At 36.6% G+C, this 27307-nt stretch overlaps 5 protein-coding genes across 10 annotated transcripts in view; 2 read left to right on the top strand and 3 right to left on the bottom strand.

Annotated features, from left to right (window-relative positions):
- The window catches only part of LOC143265178 (uncharacterized), a 430584-nt gene extending 418697 nt beyond the window's left edge, over positions 1-11887 (bottom strand). The window contains exons 1-3 of one of the 2 annotated variants that reach the window (XR_013039372.1): positions 11635-11887; positions 11313-11503; positions 10957-11107 (exon numbers count right to left, since the gene is read on the bottom strand). The gene's annotated coding sequence lies outside the window, so the exon portion shown is untranslated. The remainder of the gene's footprint in view (positions 1-10956; positions 11108-11312; positions 11504-11634) is intronic. The other variant, XR_013039373.1, reaches the window with a different exon arrangement.
- Positions 1160-10270, bottom strand: Ktl (BTB/POZ domain-containing protein Ktl). Its single transcript, XM_076535677.1, has one exon. The coding sequence runs from the start codon at positions 9387-9389 to the stop codon at positions 8640-8642; it is 750 nt and encodes a 249-aa protein (XP_076391792.1). The 5' UTR covers positions 9390-10270; the 3' UTR covers positions 1160-8639.
- A 4-nt stretch (positions 11888-11891) lies between the features above and the next one.
- On the top strand, positions 11892-15547 carry LOC100878904 (mucolipin-3). The gene is made up of 4 exons (XM_003706321.3): positions 11892-12014; positions 12111-12372; positions 12911-13196; positions 13280-15547. The coding sequence occupies exons 2-4, from the start codon at positions 12239-12241 to the stop codon at positions 14741-14743; spliced, it is 1884 nt and encodes a 627-aa protein (XP_003706369.2). The 5' UTR covers positions 11892-12014; positions 12111-12238; the 3' UTR covers positions 14744-15547.
- Positions 15548-16228: 681 nt separating this feature from the next.
- On the top strand, positions 16229-19606 carry LOC100874672 (kelch-like protein 5). 2 transcript variants are annotated; one of them, XM_003706365.3, is made up of 9 exons: positions 16229-16724; positions 16873-17034; positions 17108-17421; positions 17564-17659; positions 17731-17920; positions 17982-18369; positions 18439-18651; positions 18720-18891; positions 18962-19606. In XM_003706365.3, exons 1-9 carry the CDS (start codon positions 16229-16231, stop codon positions 19040-19042), a joined length of 2112 nt encoding a protein of 703 aa, XP_003706413.2. In that variant the 3' UTR covers positions 19043-19606. The 2 variants fall into 2 exon arrangements, with proteins under 2 accessions (XP_003706413.2, XP_076391790.1); XM_076535675.1 differs by lacking the exons at positions 18720-18891; positions 18962-19606 and having other exon boundaries at positions 18453-18590.
- Positions 18475-21780, bottom strand: LOC100878794 (protein phosphatase methylesterase 1). 4 transcript variants are annotated; one of them, XM_076535676.1, is made up of 8 exons: positions 21474-21780; positions 21158-21353; positions 20987-21096; positions 20676-20909; positions 20375-20440; positions 19976-20298; positions 19763-19895; positions 18475-18911 (listed from the first exon to the last, which is right to left on the bottom strand). In XM_076535676.1, the coding sequence occupies exons 1-8, from the start codon at positions 21545-21547 to the stop codon at positions 18908-18910; spliced, it is 1140 nt and encodes a 379-aa protein (XP_076391791.1). In that variant the 5' UTR covers positions 21548-21780; the 3' UTR covers positions 18475-18907. The 4 variants fall into 4 exon arrangements, with proteins under 4 accessions (XP_076391791.1, XP_012147922.2, XP_003706368.2 ...); XM_012292532.2 differs by having other exon boundaries at positions 18475-18873; XM_003706320.3 differs by lacking the exon at positions 18475-18911 and adding an exon at positions 19490-19688 and having other exon boundaries at positions 21158-21350.
- Between the last annotated feature and the right edge of the window lie 5527 nt (positions 21781-27307).

The following is a 27307-nucleotide window of genomic DNA, read 5'->3' as shown; positions in this document are numbered from 1 at the left end:
TATGATATCCTCAGATTAATGCCACAAACTCGAATTGTTTCCATAGATTCTATTACGGTTTCCGAATAATTCCGCCATTTCTCTTTTAATCGACGTTGAAAATCAGTTTTATTGGTGGTAGAATGTCAAACGTATTTTAACAGGCATATTTCGTTTCGCGGATTTAAAACCGATGATTGAAAAGTATTCATTTCAATACAAGTGTATGTACAATAACCGTTTCTGCGTTGTTCTGTATTTCTGACCACTGTTCTAATAAAACTAGTCAATATTTAAATCCGAAGTGATGTTTTCGAAATAAAATCTGTTAACAGTACAGATTTTTATCAAATTCTCGACTATGTAAATAATTTTGTGACACACTGGACTTTATCGTTGCTTTTACACCTAGATAAAACGCTGTTGAACCTTTGGTGATTACATAACAATTTATAAATATTTCGCGTTCAGCGGAGAGATAATTTTCTATTTTCCGTCCACCGTTTTATCGGTGTAAATATTGCATCGGAGAGATATATCAGCGCCTCTCAATGGCGATAATAGCCAATATTTTCATGTATCGGTTCTTAAACACGGATCAAAATAAAAATGTACTGCTCCCAATTTGCAAATCGAATATCGAAGAACAAATACCTGTTTTTGTTGCACAGCGCATTTTTACGCTTTAGAGTATACCAGAAATTTCTCCGAAATAAACGATTCGCCGAAATAAAACATTTCAAACCTATCGGAAAAATTTAAAAGAACAAAAGTTTTTTATACAAATTTTATAAACTCATTTGATCGAAATAAAGCACATATTCGAAGTTAAAACATTTGTCATTTATATTTATATTCCTACTGTAACCGAGGATTAAATTAAATTGGAGTTGAAATCAATCCGCGTTCAATCAATAAATAAATTATTCATTTTAACGAATATTTTCATACAGAATATCGCAAAAGAAGCTTCACTTGCCACGTAAAAACGATTATAAAATTGATTATCCGTTTATTAATAAAAATAAACCACGAGCTCTCTTAAAATTACTTTTCAGTAGAAAAAGGAATAACACACGATGCCATTCCATTTTACGAAGCAGCTTACATTCAATCCGAGTAACAAAGAAAGAAAAAAGGGGTAAAAGGAGGGCAAACCCGAAGGAAAAATAATTCTAGCCTCTTGTATCATCCTTTTATTTTCCTCTCTCGATTTATGTATATACATGTACAATGATTCAGTATCGCCATGATGTAGCGTCTTACCTTACACACTATCTAACACTTTTTTAAAAAGTCGCGTGCACGTTCGCCGAATGAAACGCGGCAGCAAGAATAAACTGGCAGGGAGCCCTTTTGTCAGTATTTCAATTCATTTCGTGTAAACGTCCCGAGAAAATGGAAACAGAAGATCGATGAACAGTGTCTCGCTGATGAAACTGTACGAGGTCGTTGTTCAATTTTCAAATTCCCGATCTTTTAACTCATGAAAAAACACACGAGGCGAAGTAACAAATAGCTTTCCGATTTGATAGCTTACCAAATAGATTCCCCGCACGAAGTTTACTCGGTAGATTTCACAGCAGGAAAATCTACGCGAAAAACCGATTCGCTTAGGTTACGCTTGAAGGGCTCGAATGAAATCTTGGCAATGTGCCCGGCACAAGGGTTAGCGTTTTAACGCGCTCGCCGAACGTGCACGCAACTTGTCGCTTTTCTACTCGCTATCCCATTTCGACAAAGAAGGAAAAGAGCATCTCGAACAATCACTCTTGCTACATTGTTCATCCCTTTAGTCAAGGTTGCTATCATTAACTTTTAGCTCGAAAATGACCTGAATTTGCACATTTTTGTGGGGGTGAGAAAAGGTAGAAACTTAGGTATATTAAAATTTTTCACTTTCACCTTCTATTTTTTAATTCTTCAAAATTACCAATTTTTCATTTCCCAATTTTCCCATTTTCTAGTTTTTATTTTTTAAGAGTGTATACCTCATCATCCCCATTGGAATTTTTCACTTTCCAGTTTCCTAATTTTTTAGTTCTCTAGTTTCCATTTTTTAATTCTTCCAAATTACCAATTTTTCACTTTCCAATTTTTCCATTTTCCAGTTTTCTAAAGAGTGTTTACCTCATCATCCCCATTGAAATTTTTCACTTTCCAGTTTCCTAATTTTTTAGTTCTCTAGTTTCCATTTTTTAATTCTTCCAAATTACCAATTTTTCATTTTCCAATTTTCCCATTTTCTAGTTTTTACTTTTGAAAAGTATACACCTCATTATCCCCATTACGTCAAAACCGATTTTCATCAAATACCCCACAAAAATCATTGCCCGAAATTGTTCGAAAAGTGCGAAACTCGTTTCCTTTTATGGCAAATGTAATCGCGATGTACCTAATCTACGAATTAGGACCGCTCTATCCCGCGAATTATCGTGAGCCCCTGATCGACCCAAGGATCGCGTCTCGATATCCTGGATCGTTCGTTTCCGATCGCAACGACTTCTGGAATGGAGGGGTTGTGTTCGCACAAGACATCCGGAGTAGCCGACAATATCGGGGCCACTTCAGAAACCGAAGATCCTTCCGAGTCTGATCCGGCTCGAGACGCCAGGTACACCGAGCTTAGGAATGTGGCCAAGTGGATTTGCATGATTCGTGGAATTTCGTGGCAAGTAACTTGGCCATCAACCTGTTTGAATTCCACCCGGTGCATTGTCGAACTCTGTTCGTCATGCTAATTGTGCAATACATTGATCTCTATTCCTGACAATTTACACTGAACAGAACCAAAGGATTTGCATCTGTCGAAGTGTCTCTACTTCAGAATGGATTATCCGCAGCATAGACCTTCTTTCAGAATAGGTCAAAACTATATCTTGTAGTTAGAGATTATCTTGTAATTACAGATTTAGAAGAGATAACAGATTTTAAAAAATTGTCAACTAAAATATAGATTTTGTATCGAATAGAAATCTATGAGATGTTTCTTTTAAAAAGGAGAATGGTACTTTCATAGAAAAATCGATGGAATGGAAAAGAGAAATTGAATTATTTTGATTCTCAGGTACAGAGTGATATATAGAATGGAGCTTTTTTCAAGGAAAAATTGAAGTGATATTGTGGTATATCGTCTTTTGTATAAGGTTCACTTGCATAAGACTATCTCTTCAGTTTTAAAAATCTTATGTAAAAGAGAACTCATTTGCGGACTCTAGAAGTTACTACTTTTATCAAATTGCGATAAAATGTCCCTTTATAATAAACTCTTTATCATAAATCCTTTATAATAAATTCTTTATAATAAATTCTTAAATCTTTTATAGTCAACCTTTGATAATGAAGTTTATTAACTATGAAAGTGTTTTATACTACGCATGTCTAATAAGTTGGTAGTCGGAGGATCTTGATTCACCTGCCAACTCACCAGACGCACACAGTACATAATTTATGTTTCTTTTGCACTGATTGAAAATGCGTGTATCCCTTGTGTCTTCCTTATTTTATCAAATATCTACAGTTTTTCTGACAAATAGTTTGAATAGACTCCAGATATTTTCAATCTAGTTAGCTCTAGAATAACCTCTATTGCTCGCGTAGCAAATCAATAGATGAATAATAAGATATCATTATAATAAACCAATTGGTATGTACACATGGTCACCTATGTATTCATTAATAATCTGATCAGTCAAGGACAATTTGCCATGTCAAGCGTTATAGTTGCAATAACTAGTTAATCGAAGCAACTGTACGTGGTTCTATATCAGTGGTCAGATGTACATCACAAATTACAAGAATTTCTTGCGATTAGATCTATCATATCAAAGTCTGCAAAATAAATATAACTCGTATAATCTTTAGACTGCAAATTTCATAGATAACGTGTACATTTTCATTATATTTATGTACACATTTTATATTTTCTTTGTATTTATGTCTACACATGTATGTTTATATATCTTTACACATACCTCGCAAACCTCGACATTTCCTAAACGCATAAACCATAGTTCACATATGATATAGCTGATATACATGGCTGGTCTACATGTGTTATATGCAGATAGTCTACATATGATATAGCAGGTCATATGATATACGTAGCTAATCTACATGTAACATATGTAACTAGTCTACGTATGACATGTGTGGATAGTCTACATATGGTATACAGGTAGCTAGGCTACATATGACATATGTGGATAATTTTCATATGATATACAGTTGGTTAGTCTACATATGATGTAGAAAACTAGTCGACGTATAACATGTGTAGCTAGTTCACATATGATATACATAGCTAGTCTACATATAACATATGTGGATAATCTACGTATGATATACAGGTGGCTAGTCTACATATGATATAGAAAACTAGTCAATATATAACATATGTAGCTAGTACACATATGATATACATAGCTAGTCTACATTTGACATATGTGGATAATCTACATATGACATACAAGTGACTAGTCTACATATGATATAGAAAACTAGTCAACACATAATATATGTAGCTAGTCACATAAAATACATAGTCTACATACGATATGTAGCTACATATGTGTAGTCTACATACGTGTATATGCAGATTGATAATTCACAACGAAAGAGTTAAATATAAATTACCATCGATGAAGAAGCAAGTTAAAGAAGATTTTAAATAAGTAATAATCGGTTATATCGGTGTACCTGGACGTTGCCGTGTCGCAAAACAGGAATTCGCGATTCCAGGAGGTCGTCTTAAGGAAACGATTCCCGGGACACCTACGTAACCTTCGATGCACACGTATCGTTCGATCGATCTCGAAAACATTCATGGCCTGTACCATGGGTGTAACTGGTATTTTGCATATATGCGAATTGACGCGAATGACCTTCACAGTATAACGAGGCGTGTCCTCGTATCGCGGCTTTGTCAGCGAATTCCAGCGATTCCTGGCTCGATTGCCCATACCTCTGGGTCCTTTGACACGTCGGGCATGTTATCAATGAACCGTACAACCGTCAGAGCACGAAAGGTCGGTTTTCCTCTTGCCAAATTTCAACTGTTCCGGACGAAAAGATCTCGCCTTGAACCGAACAGAGATTATACAGGCTCGCTTCCGTCCCCTTGTTTTATGCATGCGCGTCCAGGAGGCGGAAATATTCCCTCCAAAAAAAGGACACTATCTGCAGGAATCTAGCGCAGAGGGATGGACGAAAAATGGAATCTCAAATTGAAAAATTTTCAATATCTTGCTGCGTTGGTTGCATCACGGTTTCGCTTCTGTGATTTACTGCTCAAATATTTTACAAGTTGATTTTTGTTAGCAAAATAAAAAATATTAGGTGTGTGTGAAAGCAGATATTTGGCGATTTGGAAAGTTGTGAGTTCACAGATTTGCAAATGTAGAAATTAACGATTTAGAAACTCTGACTATTGGAACTTGAAGGAGTCTGAAAACGCATAAATTTTATTTAAATTCAGAAATTTAGGTATCTGGAAATTTGAGTACTTAAAAATTTGAAAATGAATGAAAATAATAATCCCAATTTCGAAAATCTGTCAATCGAAAAATTTATTTACTCCGAATTTCCCCGCCTCAGAAATTACATTCCAAGAGCCATAGCGTCGCCCGATAAATAATTCCGTCCGGATCTAATAAAAACTAGTGTGCCGGAAAAAAGAATTTTACGTTCGGATAAGACACCGACAAGGTTGTTTCGCATTGCGAGGAAAACAGTCACGTGGAAACTTTATCAATTGGACCGTGCGAGCCATAAGTTTATATCAGCGAATAAAAAACAGGCCAAGGGGTTTTCGAATGAAATTTATACGAAGGTTTTCGCGCAAACACGAATGTTTCTTGAAAGGAACCATACGTCTGGTTTTCACGCAATCGTGCTCACTCATCCTGGAGAAATTGTCAGCATTTCAGAACAATTTGAATAGATACTATCTCTACGATTTAGTAGATCGTTCTGTCTGCTGCTCTTCAGACTCGCTTATTGTATAACGCCGTTTATCTGCAATTATCTTTATCGTCGGAACTTGGAACACTCGAACATACAATCTTACTCCTTCGAACAACGATATGTTTCTACTTAATAGGAAATCTATATCGTACGCATCTTTTCAAACCTTAACAACGTGATAATCGTTTCGCGATAAACGGTTAATCGAACGCCTTCTATTTTTGATCCTTTGTACTCGTGTTGAAGAATTATAGAAAAGTAAAATTATTATTTAATAATTTATATAGTATTGACGTTAATAATAATTAGGGAGGAAATTACTGGCTGTTCACTAGGACGTGCATTCACGTTGCATTCAATTAATGTATCAGAATCTCAGGGTATAGAGATATGGAGATATACAGATACGGGGATGTAAGGACATTGAAATGTACGGATGTAGGGATAATAGGATACCGGAATATAGATACGAGTTATGATATAGAGACCTAGGGGTGCAGAGATATGGCGGTAACGAGATTTGAAAATATAAGGATCTGATACTGGAAGCTGCAGATATAAGAATCTGGGAATATAGGAATTTAGGGATGTGGGGATCTAATAAGGGATTTGGAGACATAGAGATTTCAGGGTGTAGAGATTGGGGAATGTAGTGATGGAAATTTACAGATAGACGTTTCAGAATATAGAAACATAAGGATATAGAAGATATAAGAATTTTGGGATTTGGGGTTTGGGGATGAGATCCGAGGGTTTAAAGATTTGAGAATTTAAGAATTTAGAGATATAGGTACTTGAAGATATAGGAAAGGTATGTAGGATCTTGCAAAGTTAAAATATAAAAATCCAAATTATTTAGCGATACAAAATACAAGATTACAAATATTGGTAATATCAATATCAATACTAATATTAATACTACAAATATTCAAAAGTAATAATGAAAAAAATTATGTGGGACAAATGTGCAGCCTCCGCAGTGAACACCGACCCAAATAAAATGAAACAAAACACCTCACTAACAGTATGAAACTCAAATACCTAAAATTTACAAATTCAACACGTTAAAATGTTTTATACGAAAAAGTTCGCAACAGTCTATCATTTCAGAGCATCCATCGATGTTCAATCGAAAAGAATCAAAGCGTGTGTGCGTTCAAAATGCAATTATTTCCGGCAAACGCGAAAAACGCGCTGACTCGTGACACGGCAAAGCGAAAAATCGAAAGCGCGCGAAAACAAAGGGCATTACGTCTCGGAATCAAAGAATCGTGTTACGAGAGGCGTTCGACGTATACGCGTTATTCGACATGTGTTTAACACGGTGTTGGCTTGTACGTATGCACAAGCAGCTCGTTACACGATACGTACACATAGGAGGCTCGTTTCAGTGGCACACGATCAAACTGTCCAATATCAAGTTCAACCTCGTACAGTCGGCCAGCGTTGTTTGAAGCTGAATCTTGAATCTGTCCTTCTCTCGTTCCTTGCAGCTGGTCGTTACGATAGTATTGATAGAGACGAATCGGAAACGTCAGGTAGACAGCCTGTTCTTCGATTCTAAATCCTTTGATCGTCTTTTATACCCGTTTTTTAAATATGTTTTTTGTTAAAATGACCTCTGGGTCAAACGTTGAACCGTCGATTGATTTAACGCTACTTGGTCTCGTTTTGCCCTCTAATGGTTCTTCCTTGTATTTACGGCTACCGGTGAAAAATTGAAAAGTGCCTGTCGATGGGCTTCGTTCGAATTTATATCCTTTCAAGACGACGCGCCAGTCGATTCGAATAATGCAGACAGTATTCCTAACGAGTCTTTGATTCTCGATGCCGAACTTTCGGATCATATTTACGCGGAGAAACTTTCTCGGTTCAAACTGGAGTGATACGATATTCAGCGAGCGAACGGTTAAACACGAACAACGTAGGTGCGCAATGAATACATTTGAATTGAAAAAAGGGAATGATGATCTTTCGTTTAAACTTTCTCGAAATCGGACGATCAAACATTGATTTTCCTCGTTATCCAATCTCTCGTTCTCCTTAAAGCGTTTCTATTTTATAGAGTACAATTTTTCACGCGTGATTCGTCGACTAGTTGAACGTTAAAACAACTGCTCGGAGAGGATCCCAGTATCGTTTTCTTCTTCTTCAAACTTCCCGTTGTCTCTGGGTCTTCTCAACGCCGCCAATTACCGCGGAATCAAGCAAGATGAACCCGGCTTTGTTCCATCAACGAGAGTGCTTCGACCTTCGTTATTCAACACCGCGCCGAAGTGCACGTGTACGAGACGAGTCTGCTAATTTTAACAAAGACTCGTTCGCTAACTTCATCCAAATACAACAACGTTACGATCCTTTCGAGTCCGGCCGCGTGGAAGAGACGAACAAGGAATATTTGAAAGAGGAATACATGTCATCGTCGTTTTAGTAGCTCGATGAGTTTCAATAGTTACATGCACAATGTTCATCGCTACTGTGTTTACCCTACCGGTTACGATCAGTTCGAGAAGGAAAGTCTTCGGGGTAGCCAATCGCAGCTCCGTATCGTCTTCGACGGACGAGGTAATCCGAGAATTCCAAATGTTGAGGTTGGAATTGAATCCCGCCGGGCCGGTCGAAATAAAAGACACCGACTATTCCCAGCGACCGGCTCGTTCAGCTAATTCGAACCAAGGAGGAACAAGAAATGCTGCTTAATCGCGGACAAAGACGAACTCGTTGTAATGATTCCAACGATTCTCCTCGGAGTCCACTCCGGGCTTCAGCTGTTCCGTGTTGCTGCCAGCTGTGCCGGAACCGCAGCTACCTGCCAGCTTGAATCCCTGTTCTTGAAGCATATCGAAAGCCTGCTCGATGGAGCTGTGCTTCAGGAAGAACCTAGAGGTGTAGCGATCGGAAGCGCCATGATCCGGATCACGGCTCTCGTTCAGCGTCTCCCCGAAGACGTCCCTGCAGAGAGTGACGCGACCACATACGAGGATCCTGGACAATTTCCGGAACTTAACATCCGCCAGACCTTCGCGACCGAACGCGAAACTGCCGCGATAACCGACGGTTATGTGACCGGGCGGTCTCTTCCCCGACGAGGTCAAGGAACCGGAAGTCTTGTTCTCCAGAATGGCACGTTCCAGCCCGGGTAAACCGTAAAAGTTCGCCTCCTGCTTCAACCGTTCCTTCTCCCGGAAGCCCTCGGGCAGAACGAGCGCCTGATTGCGCAGGAAATCGAGCACGTAACGGAAAAGTACCCCGTCCCGGTCCAGGAAATACTTTCCCTTGGCGTCCTTCTCGACCGGCGTTTTCCCCGAAAACAAAGCGGCCAGATGAGAATCGCTCTCCCGGGTGAGGGTGGTTAGAGCGGTCGTGTAGAACACACCGCCCACGTTCAGCTCCACCACGCTCGGCACAGCTTCCTGTTGCTGCTCCGACTGCTGTTGATCCACCATGCTTCCTGGAGGCTCGTTCCGTGAACTCCGCGCGGTGCCACTCGAAGGGATCGGGGGAAACAACGATTTTGTGTACAAACGTATGGGAGAATGTGTAGGGGAAAAAGGACGAGAGAACGCGCGATGCTGCTCTGTTTACTGGTGACGATACCGATGACTGCACACCGCAGATCGACACTCGGAGACACTGCACACCGTGGGGAATATCGCGTGAACAGAACCGACGGGCCGTCAGGTCGGTGACCGCGGACAGCTGAGGATTGCGTCGAGGTGGACACACTCGGAGGATAGATCTGACCCCGAAAGCGTGCTCTCACGGGGCTGGGAACGAGATAGACTGACGATGAGAGACTGCGCCTACGGTCGGTCGAGGAAGGCCGAGCTTAGCTCGGCTCCGTCGCTGCGCTTCCTCTCCTAGGCACTTGGCGCGCGCGGCAGGACACACCGTTCGTGTGTGTTGCGAAGCCCGATACGCTGGCGCAGAAGGTGCATCGACAACGCGCGCCGATCCTCAAATGACGAAACGCGCGCACCCACCCTCTTGTCATCAGTGATGGGTAAGTAAAATATCGTGCGGAGGAAAGCAACTTTTTTTAACGACTAGGTACTCTAAAATACTATGTAAGGTATAGGATTCTGTCACGTTCTATATTCATTCTGATCTTCAGATTTTAACTTTCTGTCGTGACATTCTTGTGAATGTCGGTTTTTGGCATTATTTTCTTTCCTGAGGTGGTTGTATCACAAGGACACTTCAACACGAAACTTTTTTGAAATTAGACTGAAGGGTAACAGCGATATGTAAATACTAACAAAATCTGAGATGGGTTAATTGCATTAAATTAGACATTATTGCAAGAATTATTGTAAGCAATAAACTACGGCAGAAAGAGGCTCTATCGTTTGTTCACTTTAATTCGTGAGGTTAAAAGTTTTCAAATTTTGTAATAGAAGAATTTGAAAATTTTTTAATTTGGAAATTTTGGGATTTTTAAATTTGAGGATGTAGAAGTTTGGAAATTGAGGGATTTGGAGATACAGGAATTTTGAAGTACAGAAATTTATGAATGTAGCGATTTACAAATTTAGAAGTTTTGAGATTCAGGGATTTGGGGATGTAGGAACTAAATTTGTGGAGTTAGTGATTTATTAATAAGAGAAGTTGGGAATGTAGAGATATGCAAATATAGGAATGTGAGATGTTGAAATGTAGAAAAGTAGAGATTTAGAAATTTTAAAATGTAGAAATTTGTGAACATAAAAATTTGATAATGTAGAAATCTATCAATATAGAAATATGGCAAGAACTTAAAAAATGTAAAAAAATGTAGATACAAAATTTTACAAATTTGATATAAAAATTCGATTAATATACAGATTCAATTAATATACATATCGCCTTTTCAATTCGACCTCTCAGCAGTTAATTTCATCGAATTCGCTCAAGATCCCACTTCGCGACCATGTTTCAGTGCTTTCGAATTTTTTTCAACGAATATTATGCTTTTTGTTTGCTAACGAGCAAACAAGCGGCATAATACGTACGAAAATACTTTTGTTTACTTACCTTTGAGCACCTTGACTAATTTTTCACTTCGTATAATCAACCTTTTATAATCGGTCACTTCATTCCTTCCCGCGAAGTTTTAAAGGCAGCGCCACTTGCAGTAGTCGTCAAATGTGCGGGAAATTGCATTTTCAATTTTTCTCTCATAAATCTGAATTCAATGTATGTCAGAATTATAGATACATTATTACTATATCGATATTTAATTATATGAGAATTAATGATTAAAAAATAATGATAAATCTTGATGTTTGATTATCTAAAATCTACACGAGTCATACTTTAGGATGGTAATGTACATAAGGATTTGATGTTTTGCTAGGATTATATGAAATTATCAATAAAAGTTTACTAACCTCAAGTGTTTTACGGCTTCGCACTTATTTATTGCTTTCAAACGGTACTTAACTTGCTCACGATAACAATCACAACTTGCGAAAAACATATCTAGAAACATGACGTCAAATGCTTGTGATAATAATTGGTTATGTACAGAACCAAGTACGGTAGGCTTCGCGCCAAAACTTTACACGAGTGCTCTTCCCACCTATAGTTCGAAAATTGGAATATTTGATTATTTGCTGATTTGAGTATTTAAAGACTTAAAAATTCAGAAATTTAGAAATTTGAATATTTGAGGATTTGGTACTTTGAATGTGGTACTTTGAAGCTTTATACCTTTGGATGTTTGACATTTGGAAATTTCAAGATGTGGGAGTTAAGAAATTTCCAGAACTTAATTTGTAGGAGCGGTAATCCTTCTCGCCATTTTCTTAAAAAACGTTTACCGTATTCGATAATTCGTTGTGTCATTCACGTACAGCTATTTTCTTTGATAAAAGCCTAGATTATTTTCGGCTTTATTTGATCATCTGTTCGATCAACAATTAACTCCGTCCCTACCACTCACCCCCACTATTCTGATCAGCTGGTTTCACAGAACGGCCGAAGGAGCGCGCCGATCAGTCGAACTACGTATGTGAATTGGGTGGCCTGCGATGGCCGGTGCTAACAACGTGAAATCATTGCGATCGCCTTTCATTGCGTATTACAATCCAGTAGGTTGCAAACGCTATTTTTCCTCCACGAAACAATACACGATCACGCGGCAGTGACTGATGTCATCGAATAATCTTTATTGTGTTGCTCAGCAGATCAACGCATGTGAACAACTGGGACTCCTATCGTCCGTCGGAAATTGGGACAATTCCGCGGGATAAAACATCTTCGGTCATCAATTTCAGTTTATTCTATCGTTTTTTGAGATTACAATTCGTACAAAATGTCAGCATCACGAAGAAAGGGAGAAGAATCCAGAGGTAATATCCTCAAGAACCATTCGTGGAGTAATGGACCTGATAGCGAAGACGAAATAGCTGGAGAGAATGGACTGCTCAACGAAAATATAAGTCCAAGGTTCGTAAGTTTATCGCATTACTTGTAAATCCGTCCTTGATTAATCTGTGATATTATTAGTTATGTGATTTTAGTATATTGTCACGTATGATCTTTGGTCAATAACAGGTGTTACAATTTTTATCTAGTTAGCTTTTTTTGTTAACTGTTGTACTATTCACAGTAGGATATTACACTTGTTGTTACGCTCCCATATGTAAATCATAGTAAATATTTTTCAAAATGTTAATCTTAATATTTGTAACTAAATCTGCATTTTCTTTCAAGGCTGTTCATTGTCACGATATAAAAAAATTCTTAAAATTACTTTAGATAAATGTAAATTAAAAGTTTGTAATTAACAGCGTATCTATATTACACATGATATCAAAATGTTTAGTATCGCTAAAGTTATAAATGTATTTCCGTGCAATGTTCAAGCATTGTTAGAATTCAGTTTACAATTGTTGAAAGTAGATATCAACACTAAAATACTCATAGAATATTTTGGCTAAGTAAGCTGCACACATAATTGTTATTGGAAATTTTTTTTTTATAGTCATCATCAGTCAACTTTAACAGACCAACCTATCTGCGATATGACACTGTTTGCAGAGGAAAAAATGCGTAGAAAGTTGAAATTCTTCTTTATGAATCCAATTGAAAAATGGCAAGCAAAACGTCGTTTCCCTTATAAATTCACTGTACAAGTTGTCAAAATTGTGTTAGTCACCATACAATTGTGCCTATTTGCTCATAACAACTACATGCATGTAAATTATGCTTGGGATAATCGAATAGCTTTTTCGCATCTATTTCTTAGAGGCTGGGATGCTACTCAAGAGGTAATGTATTATTTAATCACTTATTTAAATTGATATTACAATATAATGATTAACATAAAAATGTTATAACTTTTTATTTGCAGGTACCAATGTATCCTCCAGCAACTGGTCCTTTGGCAATTTATAAACGAGACGATTTCTTTATGACAATCGATTATGCTTTAGATGGGTATTATAATCTCAGTAATGCTATTGGCTCATATTCATATACCGCGGAAAATAATGCGATAGGTCCAGTTGTCTTATGCTTGTATCAATACAAGGAAGGTATCATATTCGGTTTTAATGAAAGTTACGTTTTCGATAAAGAAATCGTAAAAACTTGTATAAATATAACTCATCAATTTTACCAGCAATTTACCACCTCCAAGAACTTACTGTACACACAAAACATTAACGTAAATTTCTCGGCTCTCGTTAGAGCCGATTTAAAATTTGCCTTAAAGACAGTTAACTTAAAAGCTGCCGGACCTATGGCACCACCCGATTGTTACCAATTTAACATAAAAATTCTTTTCGATAACCGTGATTTCGATGGACAAATGTTACTTTCGTTAGACGCTGAACCGAAACGATTGCAATGTAAAGGCGACACACGTTACATTGTCGATAACCGCATTGAATCTGCTTTAAGAACATTATTAAACTTACTCGTAATCCTAATTTGTACTGTATCTCTTGGTTTATGTTCAAGAGCTATATACAGGGCACAATTGCTAAAATTCGAAACTATGAATTTCTTCAAGAAAACTTATGGCAAAACTTTAAGTTTCGAGGGAAGATTAGAATTCTTGAATTTGTGGTATGTGATGATTATTGTAAATGATCTCTTAATTATTATTGGCTCGGCTGTGAAGGAGCAAATTGAACGGAAACAGTTTGGTAGCGATCACTGGAACGTGTGTAGTATATTCCTTGGCACTGGAAACCTGCTGGTTTGGTTCGGCGTGCTACGATACCTCGGCTTCTTCAAGACGTACAACGTTGTTATTTTAACACTGAAAAAAGCTGCCCCGAAGGTGGCACGATTTTTAATATGCGCTATTCTTATTTACGCTGGTTTTACTTTCTGCGGCTGGTTAATATTAGGTCCATATCATATGAAATTCAGGTCGCTCGCTACGACATCTGAATGCCTGTTCGCGTTGATAAATGGTGACGACATGTACGCCACGTTTTCTATAACATCTTTTAAATCGCCTATGCTATGGTGGTACTCTAGGATCTATTTATACACGTTCATTTCATTGTACATATACGTGGTCTTAAGTTTATTCATTTCTGTGATAATGGATGCTTACGATACGATTAAACTTTATTATCGAGACGGTTTCCCGAAAAATGATTTGCAAACTTTTATCGCAGCTTGTACAGACGAAGCATCCAGTGGTCTTTATAGAGATGATTCTGAAAGGAGCGATTTATCCGAACTGTTCGATCGACTATGTTGTTGTCGGAAAAGACCCTTTTACGGGTCATTCACAGAGTCAAATACAGAATTCTCAACGAAAACGGAACACAGGTGCGAGGGGGCAATCTGTATATAGTTCGTTGATCGACAATAATGTATTAGATAAATCTTATGGTTCAATGGCAGATATTGGGTATTACAATGACAATTTTGTCATATAAAGTATTTTTTTAATGAAATTGTTATGTTGCATTTCTTTTGTTTTGAATGCTGCGGTTGGCTGCCATTTTTATATTTTATATAAATATTATAATAGACGATTCCGTTTACTTTACTTAGCGTCAAACGGAATCTTGCTGAAAATATTTCTGCAGAAAGTGTACGAGTGTACGTAATGATAACGGCTGTAATGTCGTTCGTATACAGTATCATTTATAAAGTATTAATGTAATAAAAATAGACGTAAAAAACTGAATCTTTCTGCCGAAAAGATTTAATGATGCAAAATGTATGTAAAAAAAATATGTATCTTTTCTCGTCAGGGAATATTTACATGTATAAGCAAAACTGTATTATGCCAAAGTCGTTGAAAAAAATGTATCATGCACAGTTTTGTATATACACGAATTTATATAAATATTAATTGTTATTTTCCATAAAAATTTGGACGAAATTAATTTGAAATGTAGAATAGTGACTTATAGGAGTAATTACTAAATTGTTAGGTATTAATGTGAGTCATACAGTTTAACATACAGAATACTTTATGTATCTTGTCATTTTAATGAATATAAATTGTATATGATAAACCATGTACATTATTTAACATGTTTTAATTAATATAAATGAACACAGTAAAATTCGCGTGTTATCCAAAGAAGTATATTTATAATATATTTACAGTGGAGTACAATAAAATTGTGATTTTTTCAACTCATAATCAATATCTTTTCTTTGTGCAGTTTCCCCGGAGTAAGATTCTTTATTTGTAATTGTTATTTTGTGAGGTTTTTACAACTCTCGGTGAGTCATACCTATGAAACATGCACTTTCAAATTCTGTACACCAGAGGTTCCCAAAGTGAGGATCCTAAATCGGGAATTGATTTTGGATGAGTCATTCAAAAACAAGACTTTGGTATTTTGAAATTGTAGAACTTAAAAACATTGGTACTCTGATATTTGAAAAAGTAATGAATCACAAATTATGACCAGTTTCAGAAAATAGGTCCCAACCCAATATTTGAGAATCCCTGTTGTACACAATACATGTATCACTCTATACAAAGACAAATAGTATAACCTAGAATTTACTTTTCGTTGTCATTCACCTAATCTAACTGTAATCTATTTATTGTCTAATATTAACAGTAAATTTGGAAATGAATTAAGTTTTTACTAACAAAATATTTGAATTCGTTTACATACCTTTGTTTGGTACGAAAAGAATGTAGCTATATAGTTCTCTGATGGCTTTAACAAAGAAAGACGGGAATTGGGATCGTATTTTTCTGTAAATTGCATAAAACCACTGTTTGTTGTAATTTTAAACATCAGTATGCCATTTACTTTAATATTGAACATAACATTAGTTCTTCTGTTTATATTCGATTGATGAGTGAATGCAGTTAGCAGAGTGCACTGACCCAAGAAATGAAAAGAGATGGTCACTGACCGTACCTAAGCGCGATTCACTGTTTACATCCAGTTTTACATCTCGAACTGTCAAGGTGAAGCACGGCATCAACACTCCATCGCCGTTAAGCTTCAGTGCACCACAGACTGTTGGCCGTGTGAAAATAAAGTACTTTCACGTAGTAAAGTGCATTGGAGAAATCAAACATAGCATTATTGCGTGTGTAACTGTCAAAATTTTTGATCGCGCGAAAATGTCGAAAGTAAGCCATACCGGAACAGGAATGAACAAAGGCGAGCAAGAATTTTTGTTCTCGAACAAAGAAGCGTCTGGCAGTGAACATAATATTTTAAGAATGGTTTCTAGCATATCTACATCTCAGGATGAAAATTTTCGCGTGTTAAAGCATGCAGAGAATAGTCTTAGAGTTATGGAGAAGTATCTTCATAAGCAACAATTGACAGATGTTATATTAATTGCTGGTAAGTAGAGTTATGAATAAGTTCCTTTGTCTTGTAGTTATATATATGGCTTGATGATACATCATCTTAATTTACATTAATATAAGGTGAAATTTATAGCTATTTGATTGTTGTAAAATATATATTTAATATTTTATCACTTGATCAGGAAACAGACGTTTTCCAGCACATCGTCTAGTACTTAGCGCAGGTTCAGAATATTTTGCTGCCATGTTTACTAGTTCTTTAAGGGAATCTGCACAAAATGAAGTTGAATTAAAAGAGATAGATGGGGATGCATTGTGGGCTTTAGTCTGTTATTGTTATACAGGTATAACTGGAAACAAAGATATGTTGTGATAGACATTGTGAAAATAGGAATTCATAAAATTTTTCTGCATCAGGTTGTATAGAGTTGAGGGAGGACAGCGTAGAAACTCTTTTAGCAACAGCACGGTTGCTGCAGTTGAATCCAGTCGTTAAAGCTTGTTGCCAATTTCTTAGGAAACAACTCCATCCGAGCAATTGTTTAGGGATAAGAATGTTTGCGGATACACAGGGTTGTACAGATTTATTAGATCATGCTCACGCATATACAACAAAGCATTTTATGGAAGTTACAAAAAATCAAGAATTTTTACTACTGTCTGCTAGCGAAGTTGCCAAACTGTTAGAATCTGAAGATCTTAATGTACCTTCAGAAGAAACTATTTTTCATGTAAGAAGTTACATTATTTTAATGTTGAAAGATTGAACAAAAAATTGTCTAGATAATTTCATTCTCAAGTTCAATAATTATGTCTGATTAAACTCAAGGCTTGAAGTGATAGAAGAACTATTACTGTTACTATTAACTATAGGCACTTATGACTTGGCTGGAGTATGATCCAGAAAATAGACGAAAAGATGCAAGCAGGCTATTAAGTCTAGTAAAATTACCTCTATTATCTCCTGCGGTGAGTCATATACTTTTCTATATTTATGAAAGTTTCAACTGATTCGAATAGAGTTTATTGAATTCATACAGTTTATAGCGGATAATATCGAAAGCAATGAAATGTTCAAAGATCAAAGAATGGCACAGGAGTTAGTTATGGAAGCATTAAAATATCACCTTCTACCTGAACGTAGGCCATTGCTACAGTCAGGACGTACAAAACCCAGAAAAGCTACCGTGGGTCATATGTTAGCTGTTGGAGGAATGGATGCCAATAAGGGTAATTCAATTGAAAATGAATGACAAAATGGATATTTAATTATTTGATACTGTTTTGTTAGGTGCTACTTCTATAGATGCATTCTCTCTTAGAGATAATATTTGGAAACCAATAGCCACTATGAGTGGTAGAAGACTTCAGTTTGGTGCTGCTATTGTTGACAAAAAATTAATAGTTGCTGGTGGAAGAGATGGATTAAAGACATTGAATACTGTAGAATGTTTTGATTTCACAACTTTTAATTGGAGTACATTATCTCCCATGAATGTGCATCGTCATGGATTAGGTGTAGCTGTGTTAGGTGGACCTTTGTATGCTGTTGGAGGTCATGATGGTTGGAGTTTTCTTGATACGGTAGAAAGATGGGATCCGGCAACGCGTCAATGGAGTTCAGTTTCTCCTATGTCAATACAAAGATCTACAGTTGGTGTTGCTGTATTAAATGATAAGTAAGTTTTCAAATAGGCTGATCAATGCTCAGTTGTATAGTTATGTGTATCATGTGCGCGTATTTCTAGATTATATGCTGTAGGTGGAAGGGATATAAGTTCATGTTTAAATACAGTGGAGTGTTATGATCCACATACTAATAAATGGACTCCATGTGCACCCATGTCAAAACGACGAGGTGGAGTAGGTGTAGGTGTAGTAAATGGATGCCTTTATGCATTAGGTGGTCATGATGCACCTTCTACTAATCCCAACGCCAGCAGATTCGATTGTGTTGAAAGGTATACATGTTCAAAAATATGTAAGTCACGATACTGAATTAATATGTTTCATGCTTAAAAATTTTAAGGTACGACCCTAAAACAGATACGTGGACAATGGTTGCCCCGATGAGTGCCCCACGGGATGTTGTTGGTGTCTGTGTGCTCGGTGATAGACTTATGGCAGTAGGTGGCTACGATGGCCAGCAATACCTTACGCTAGTCGAAGCATACGATCCTCATCTGAATGAATGGGAACCGGTAAGAATGAGTGTCTTCAACTGTTCAGAAATAAATTTTATAAATAAATTATGAGGTAATATATTTTAAGGTTGCCCCTTTGAAAGCTGGTCGAGCGGGATCTCCATGTGTTGTTATAAAAAATTTAACAGATTTCGGATTTGACAATTAACGGTGCAATCTGCACATGCTCAAGCATAGAATTTCAAACATAAAATCAAATGTTTTAATTCAGTGTCTTAAATCGAAAGATGCATTTATCGATATCACGGTATTACGGAAGGAACATTATTTTCAACTGTAAACATATGTTCATAAACTTCGCTAATTTTAATATGGACATGGTTATGTCTGTATTATAATTTGGTATATGTTTGTGCATTATCGTGAATTTGTATATATTTATATCTACAATTTTTTTGTATAAACGTATTGAAGTATTATAAAATTGGAAGCGGAATAACTAGAATAGTATAACAAACATAAGAATTTTTTAATAGAATCTTTTTTATTACACTTTTTATTAATATTTTTGTACACATAGCAATATGTCATTATAAATATACAATTACACAAACATAACAATGTGTGTGCATGGAGATGATAAAAAAAACCGATGTATGTAAGAACAAGTTTATTTTTCTTGTCGAAATAATGTTTTTATTTACATATGTATTCCTATATATATTTTGCGAATATATCTTTTTTAAATAAATAAAATGCTCATTTTAACTAATTCATTAAATTTTTCATAATTATATTGTTAATAAAATTGCTTATAATATCCTTCCATATCAACCTAACATGCAGGAAAAGTTCTGTAATATATCCAGAGATACAAGTTAATATATGTTAAAATATATATATCAAAATTTTTGTAATTTAAATTTACCGTGGAAAGTCCGATGCTGGCTCGGCAAATTTATGTCTAACCATAAAAGTAGCAATTGCCTCTGCTACTTTATCTGGAACATCCTCGTGCACCGCGTGTCCACATGCTGGTAATACTTGCATCTGAAATTTACCTAATACAAAAATATAACTTTGATGCAGCTCATAAATATTTATCACTAATTTTAATGTATGTATATGACATTATTATTACCTTGCATCTGACCAACGGTAAGTTCTCGATCTAATCTATCGACTCCGGCTAGTAATAGTACCTTCGGAACGGGTACATTCAAGAACGCTGTTGACAAACCCTTAAACCACCCAAACCAATGCTGCTCAGTTTTGGATAAATCTATTCTCCAAACATATTTTCTGGTAGTAGTGGCAGTGCTAGGTGGAGGTGGCGGTGGCATATTGACAGGTTCTTCTTCTTGGATAATATCCTCTCGCGGAATCGAAGTTTCAGAATTACACTGACACGTTGATTGTGACAGAGAATCGATATCGTGAGTCGCTAATTTGTTTGTTTCGATGCTACAGTAAAATTATAGCATATGAAAATGATATAAAAATAATGTATGAAATTCATGCACTGCATTAGTATACTAACTTTTTGATTTGTCCAGGAACTGACACCTTAGCTGATTGTACATTACGGATTTGGCCACTTCGTACACTAAAATGTGGATAATTAGAAATTCTTCTGTAATCTTGTTTTGATAATATAACACAAATATGTAAGATACTAAGAACATAAAGAGCATTTTAGTTTGTACAGGATCAGCCAAAAATATGCCTTCCTTCTGAAAAATGTGCTTAGAATAGCAAAGCTTGTTAATCAATAAAAACTAGATGAAAATGATAAAGAAGAAGCAGTATCCTTATATTGTACAGGGAATAAGGGTACTAACCACCATTCTATTGCCTGTGAAATAGAACTAAAACTAGATGGCCGAGATCTGAGGAAGCTTTGCATAGATGCTAAAGCATCCATTGCAGTTCCTTCAACAACATCAATAACACCTAATCCAGATAAGTTTGAGATTAAAGGTGCAGCCCTAACAGCTACTGCACCACCCATACTATGTCCTACTAGAATTACAGGACTGTTGCCTAATGTTGCTTGTACAACTGCTGCAACATCCCTAGATCAAACAGTAACATTAGAATATAATAATATAATATACATATGGTTTTGTTAAGCCATGAAAGCTTCACGTACTCTGCTAGAGTATCTCCAGATAGGTCTTCCTCGTTTGTTGTATGTGTATCTCCATGTCCTCTAAGATCAATTGCCATAACTTTACAGATTATCATAGTCATGATAGATTTCTAAAACATACAAAATATGTCAGTTGCAATACATTTGCTACATTAAAAAACCAATACCTACAGTGAATTCTGCCCATGTCAACGCACTATATCCACCTCCATGTAGTAATACTAATGTCGGTTCTTCAGAACCTTTAGTATAAATATGAAATGTATTATTTCCTATTTCTACATCCTCAGACTGATCAAAATATGGCATCCACTGCACTGGATCATAATCTCTCTTACGTTGAAACCCTTTAGACTTAGTAACCCTACTAAAATATTTAGTGTTAAACATATATTAAAAATATAGTCATTGTTAAATCACACTTATAAATAGCTTAAATGTTGCAAAGTTTCATTCAACATCCAAGAATAATGCACAAAAAACCAACCCAGAGCTGACTCCAAAGTTCACACCTGATGGTGGTAATTTTGATTTTAAAATCGACTTTTGGAGGGAAGACATGTTAATATTAACAAGTTTCTTTCCTTGCTCTTAATAATAATACTGTTTGCAATCACAACTGTTTTCAGTGATCTCATAAACACATCACAAACTATATTATTGTTATTATAACCACGTTTAATAAAATCCCAAAATCACTCTGACAGCTTTCCGTTGTTACTACCTGAAAGCACTGCTTCTACCTTCGACATGGAGCGCCTTGCAAATTTATTGCCGTTGAAGCGTCCTTTCGTTTTTATCGATATACATAACTTTCCTGTCTTTTAGCGTTGTACTCTTATTCTAACTTAAATTAGTTTCCTTTCTGTACCGTTAGATGGCTGAACATTTTGGTGGCCATAAAATGAAATATTTCTCATTTTTATTTTTAACTGTTTTGAAGAATTATTATTGCATGCATTTAGTTTCATGGAAATTAACAAATAGTTGATTCATCTGGAAAAAATGTAAAAGTCGCAGATTTTCAGGAAAAATTCTATTTTCTGTTTGAATATTACCACTGTTCACCATTAGATGATGCTAGTGGTGCCATTTTTAGAGAGAGCGCGCAGATATGTGTTTTAAAAAATATCTAAGGAGCTCTCAAAATTAAGTCAACTTCTTTACAGTAAACTGTTTTTATAATTCCCTTCGCTAATTGCTGCAATATTTTTAAAGTAATTGTAGCTTAGAAAAATCACCTTTCTGTATAAATTGTGTGAGACTCAGAAACTTAAAAAGTACATTTAATAATTTAAAAAAGTAGAAAGTTAAAAATTTGGAAATTTGAGCTCTTGAAGATTTAGAATTTGAAGATCTAAAAATTTTTAAATACAGAGACTTGAAAATTTCGAGTTAAAATTTAAGGAAAGTGAAGGGCTCTTCCCCACACTAGTCCCTAACCAAAGGAAGCCTACATTGCACCCGAGTGTACATACTCAGGATCCATTATGAGGTGTAGGCATGTCAAAATTATCATACATATTGGCTGGCCAGATGCCGACACGGAGATACGCGCCACGTTCCCGAAACGTCCGATTATTTAAACAAACCTGTACGATACGATCGCGGACTGTGGTCACACCCATCTTAGCGAGACAGGCAGTAAGGTATTTTCGAGACTAGAGATCTGGTACAAAACAAAATTCACTTCCCCTTTTTATCTGACAAGATCACCAATATCGAGCATTGCAAATTCGTTATCAAATAATGGGCAATTTGTAAATAATATTTCGATACTTCCAAACTTGAATAATTAAAGAGACGTCTTTCCAATGTCGCAGCCCAGAAAAGTTTAATGAATGCTGCATTAAACAGAAAAGTTTAATGGGTTAAATATGAAATATTTATGTAAGGTATATTTAAAATAATGAAAAACCGATTACGACTAATAGGTGCGATTCAGTTAGTTTAGCATTCGAATTGAGACTGCAAGGTTAAATTAGGTAAATCGATTTTGTGTCACATTCAGGAGATTTCAATTGTATAAATCTTAAATTGCTAAGGTTATGCAAGTAAGTACATTCTATTGAATTAGAGACAATGAGCAATTCTTCCTTCGACTGTAACCTTCATTTGATAAACTGTAAATGTTTAATCATACTTTTTACAGATATCATATGTTTTAATAGATATCATACGTATAGATATATTAGACATTGGTGTAACTAGGTAAGGCTTAGGAAGAAGCCTTTAATTGACAGATGTAGGTTGGATGTAAGAAGTCCTAATTATGTATATGCATTTAGATCTATAACACCAGAACCGTCACTATAAATTTAAATCTCAAATAAAGTAGAAAATTGATTAAATAGGTGAAACACGTATCGTGTACCTATCTTTACAAAGTCTATGTATTTCGATAAGAAGAACCCAAGTTCCATAGTTTAAAATGTGAGAGCCAAAGCAAGTCGTTTTGACCTCCCCGGTAATTCTGCCGTTAAAGATCGTAATTTAACCATATCTCGAATGCAGAGGGAATTAGAGGTACAATTTGCGACTAAAGCAACGCACGCGTGTTGAGAAACCACCCCCTGGCAGAGGGGTAGGTCCCTCGGTCGCGCGTGCACGCGTCGAAATGAAATGTCTCGTGCGCTTACATGGCGAGCATTACACGCGCCTTACTCTCTCGCATATGAATAATAAAAGAGCCGGCAATGCGAGTTCTCGACACCCTTATTTGGCTCTTAACCGAGTCGGCGTGCCTGACGACCACTGCTGTGTAATCGTAATCATTGTTGTGTAGCGTTCACTCGATAATTTATGTATTATTTTCTGCACGCTAATTCAACTCGAAGCCTACCGATCAGTTTTGCGATTATGGGATACTGGAGTTATACTAGGGATATTGGAGTTCGTTGTATGGTCACGAATCTTCCTCGACAGGTTGCTCATTTTCAGCAGCATGATGATAGTAACAGATAGTAACTGTTTGATGGTAACAGCTTCTCAAAATTAAATGGACAAATTGATTCTTTGATATGAACCAATGGATCAATTGATATACTTGGAAAGTATACTTTGAAGCTTGCAAGCCTATTTTAATAAATTATTCTTCATAACTAATCATAAACAATTTGGTGTTCCACGTTCCTTGTGAAACTGTCTATAAGAGATCACGCAAGATTAAATGGACAAATTGATGTACTTTGAGGTGGACCAATGGACCAATATATACTTGGAAAGTATACTTTGAAGCTGCAAGTTGATTTGAATAAATTATTCTTCATAATTAATCTTAAATGATTTAGTGTCCCTCGTGAAACTGTCTATAAAAGATCACACAAGAATTCCTTGAAACGTCGTTCCGATAAATCCTTAAGCGCTTCAATTGTACATTCCGTAAAATGTTCGGACAGGGAGTCGATCATCGGTCATCTACGTATCAAGATACGGATTGCGATGATTTTCCTGGAAGAAAAGGCACGGCGAACGAGGATGCAATTAAAAGCGACGAGTCGCGCGCGATTTCTCCCTTGGATTTCGCGCGATCCACGTCCACCCTGAGCATTTACGCATTCACTGTACGTGGAAAACGGCAGAGGACGGTATTAAATAAGTACAAAAAGGTAACAGACTGACAATGAACGACGTACGTGCCGCGAGGAGAGAGAAGGCACGGCGCTACCGGGGACGCCTTGATATGCAGACGGCGTACGTCGCGGCGGCATTGCCGAGCAAAGACCATCGGACTTCGGTTACGAAACGATTCTCGAAATACGGGATCGGATAGAGGAATACCAGTAGCCCGTCTCTTACCGATTGCTTTTTCAATCTTTACGATCGTGCTTCACTAAGCTTGGAGGTAGCGGTGCCCTTTGACTGTTTCTAGCTAGAACTATCGATTCTATCGTTTGAATTATTGGAATTTTTGGAGCTGCTTGATAGTTGGAGAGCTTCTTTGTTTTACTTTGAATCTCTGATAATTACTGTTTTACACTTGAGATTTAGGCGAAGATGGTATCTATACGAAATTAGCTAAATCTAAATTATAGGTTCAGGTGGTCTAAAGAAGTTGTATTATAATAATTGTATTAATAACTGATAATTTACAGTAATATTGTATGGTACCATCATATATATTTCTATATGGTGCTATATGTAGTATATGATATCTACATGTGTATATGTGCATATGTGTATATGTGTATATGTGCATATGTGTATATGTGCATATGTGTATATGTGTATATGTGCATATGTGTATATGTGCATATGTGTATATGTGTACATGTATGTATGTGTATATGTGTATATGCATATGTGTATATGTGTACATGTGTGTATGTGTATATGTGTATATGCATATGTGTATATGTGTACATGTGTGTATGTGTATATGTGTATATGCATATGTGTATATGTGTACATGTGTGTATGTGTATATGTGTATATGTGTATATGTATGCACATGTGTGTTATCCACATGTACTAAAGTTTTAATGTCCCAAATTTCTCCACGTCCCAAATTATTCTGCGTCCCAAAATTCTCTATGTACCAAATTTTTCAGTGTCCCACATTTCCCAATATTCCAAACTTCCTACGTCCGAAATTATTAACATTCCACCGTTCCACCGCTAAACAGTCAACGATTCCCACGCAGAAAATATAAAAAGATTTGATTTCCACGCAACAATCGGTATCCTTGCGCAACGTAAAGAAAGTCATCGACGACACCCCGTTGAAAAGAACGAGTGCTGCGACTGCACTTTCGTTCGCATAGCGAGATAGCCCGGCTCGTTTTCTTACGATATCATTCCTCTATGCAAGAACCAAGGCGGACTCGTTCCTCGATTTTCTGCCAGGTCATCGAGTCTCATTTACAGAAGGGCCGATCCTCGTTAAACGGCAAAACCAAGATCTCGACTGGTTGACCCTCGTGCGGTACGCCCACTCGATACCGCGATCTGATCGACGAACAAATCCCCGAAGTCGAATCGATCTGATTCGCTGTTTTCTTGCTAGCGGTACTCGCAAGTTGGTGTGAAATGAATACACGATTTCTCTTCACTTGTTCCCGTTCTTGAATACTTCATTACCAAGTGTTTTGTTTAAAAGTGTTCCGTCGATTCTAGCGGGTTCTGATGGTCTGGTATTTCTTTGACGAGTATCTTGATGTTGAAAAGCTCTTGCCATTATTACAATTTTTAATGTGATTGTGATTGTTGAAATTGTTACAATTATTAGCGTTTACTATTACAAATGATATTATAGCTAAAGTACCCTCAACTGATTCTATTTTACTTGACATAATAATTTGATAATAGTGGCTGACCAAATTATTAGAACCACTTGCATGAATACTCAATTATGTCTAACTGTTATTTCTTTCGTGAAGAATTGATGTTTGCAAATTATGAGTTGTACACATCACAACACTGTATGCGGGTGGATCTGATAATTTAATTAGTCACTTTGTGCATCCATAAAAAAGCAAGATATATTAATTATATATTGACTGTGACGTATCGAATTTTCAAATGAAACTCTATTGACATTTTACACTTATATTTTCATAAAGAATTCTAAATTGAGACTTTTGGACACTTCTAAATTGAGTACTTAAGACACTCATACATTTGTTATTATAAATAATAAATGTACGGCAAATTGAATGTACACTCTGCTGTCTTTCATAATTGATCACCACTTATGTGCATAAACAGAAAACCAACACTGAATGTATTACACATCGTATTATACATTAGATAATAAATGACACACCAAAAAATAAGTAATAATACAGCAAAAATATTTTCTTATGTACATTAAGAACGCAGGTACATTTTCAAATATCATAAGGGGTAAAAATTTGCGAACGCCGGTCACGATTCAAAGTCACCGATTTCATCGTAATCCGGTTGCTCGCGTATTCACCGCGAGTCCGTATTTTAAAAATCGTACGAAATCGAGGACAACCAGATAAAAGTATACCCCCATACGTTTACAAAAATCCGCTACGCTGACTCTGTCGTTTGCTCGTAGCCAGTGTCTCCACCCACTTTGTCCCTGCTTACAGCTGCGGGCGTACTGGACTCTCGATTTTTCCCGATCCTCCCTCGGCCCCGTGTTGCCCCGCTTTTTCTCAACGACCGCTTCCTTTTTCCCGTCGCTCGTTCCACGTGTCCTCTGCTAGGAAGACGGAGAATCGTCCTCTGGCTCGGGTCGATCTTTCGGGCGCGGTGGCAATAAAAAACAGTCCAGTCAGCGGGGCGTGGATCGCCGATGGCACGGCACCGGTTTCACCGCGGGTTTCGTTCATTTTGTTGCCAATCACTTTG

The sequence above is a fragment of the Megachile rotundata genome, chromosome 9 (genome assembly GCF_050947335.1).
Source record: "Megachile rotundata isolate GNS110a chromosome 9, iyMegRotu1, whole genome shotgun sequence".
Classification (NCBI taxonomy): Eukaryota; Metazoa; Arthropoda; class Insecta; order Hymenoptera; family Megachilidae; genus Megachile; species Megachile rotundata.
Note: the sequence above shows the minus strand (reverse complement) of the source record. Positions and strands in the feature narration are given on the sequence as shown.

Coding starts and splice junctions, on each gene's coding strand:
- Ktl (XM_076535677.1), bottom strand. CDS start 9,389: ATGGTGGATCAACAGCAGTCGGAGCAGCAACAGGAAGCTGTGCCGAGC.
- LOC100874672 (XM_003706365.3), top strand. CDS start 16,229: ATGCAGTTAGCAGAGTGCACTGACCCAAGAAATGAAAAGAGATGGTCA. Junction 17,660..17,730: donor TACCTCTATTATCTCCTGCG/GTGAGTCATATA, acceptor GAATTCATACAG/TTTATAGCGGATAATATCGA. Junction 17,921..17,981: donor AGGAATGGATGCCAATAAGG/GTAATTCAATTG, acceptor CTGTTTTGTTAG/GTGCTACTTCTATAGATGCA.
- LOC100878904 (XM_003706321.3), top strand. CDS start 12,239: ATGTCAGCATCACGAAGAAAGGGAGAAGAATCCAGAGGTAATATCCTC. Junction 12,373..12,910: donor AACGAAAATATAAGTCCAAG/GTTCGTAAGTTT, acceptor TTTTTTTTATAG/TCATCATCAGTCAACTTTAA. Junction 13,197..13,279: donor GCTGGGATGCTACTCAAGAG/GTAATGTATTAT, acceptor TTTTATTTGCAG/GTACCAATGTATCCTCCAGC.
- LOC100878794 (XM_012292530.2), bottom strand. CDS start 21,547: ATGTCTTCCCTCCAAAAGTCGATTTTAAAATCAAAATTACCACCATCA. Junction 21,354..21,473: donor AACTTTGGAGTCAGCTCTGG/GTTGGTTTTTTG, acceptor TAAATATTTTAG/TAGGGTTACTAAGTCTAAAG. Junction 20,910..20,986: donor TCTGGAGATACTCTAGCAGA/GTACGTGAAGCT, acceptor TGTTTGATCTAG/GGATGTTGCAGCAGTTGTAC.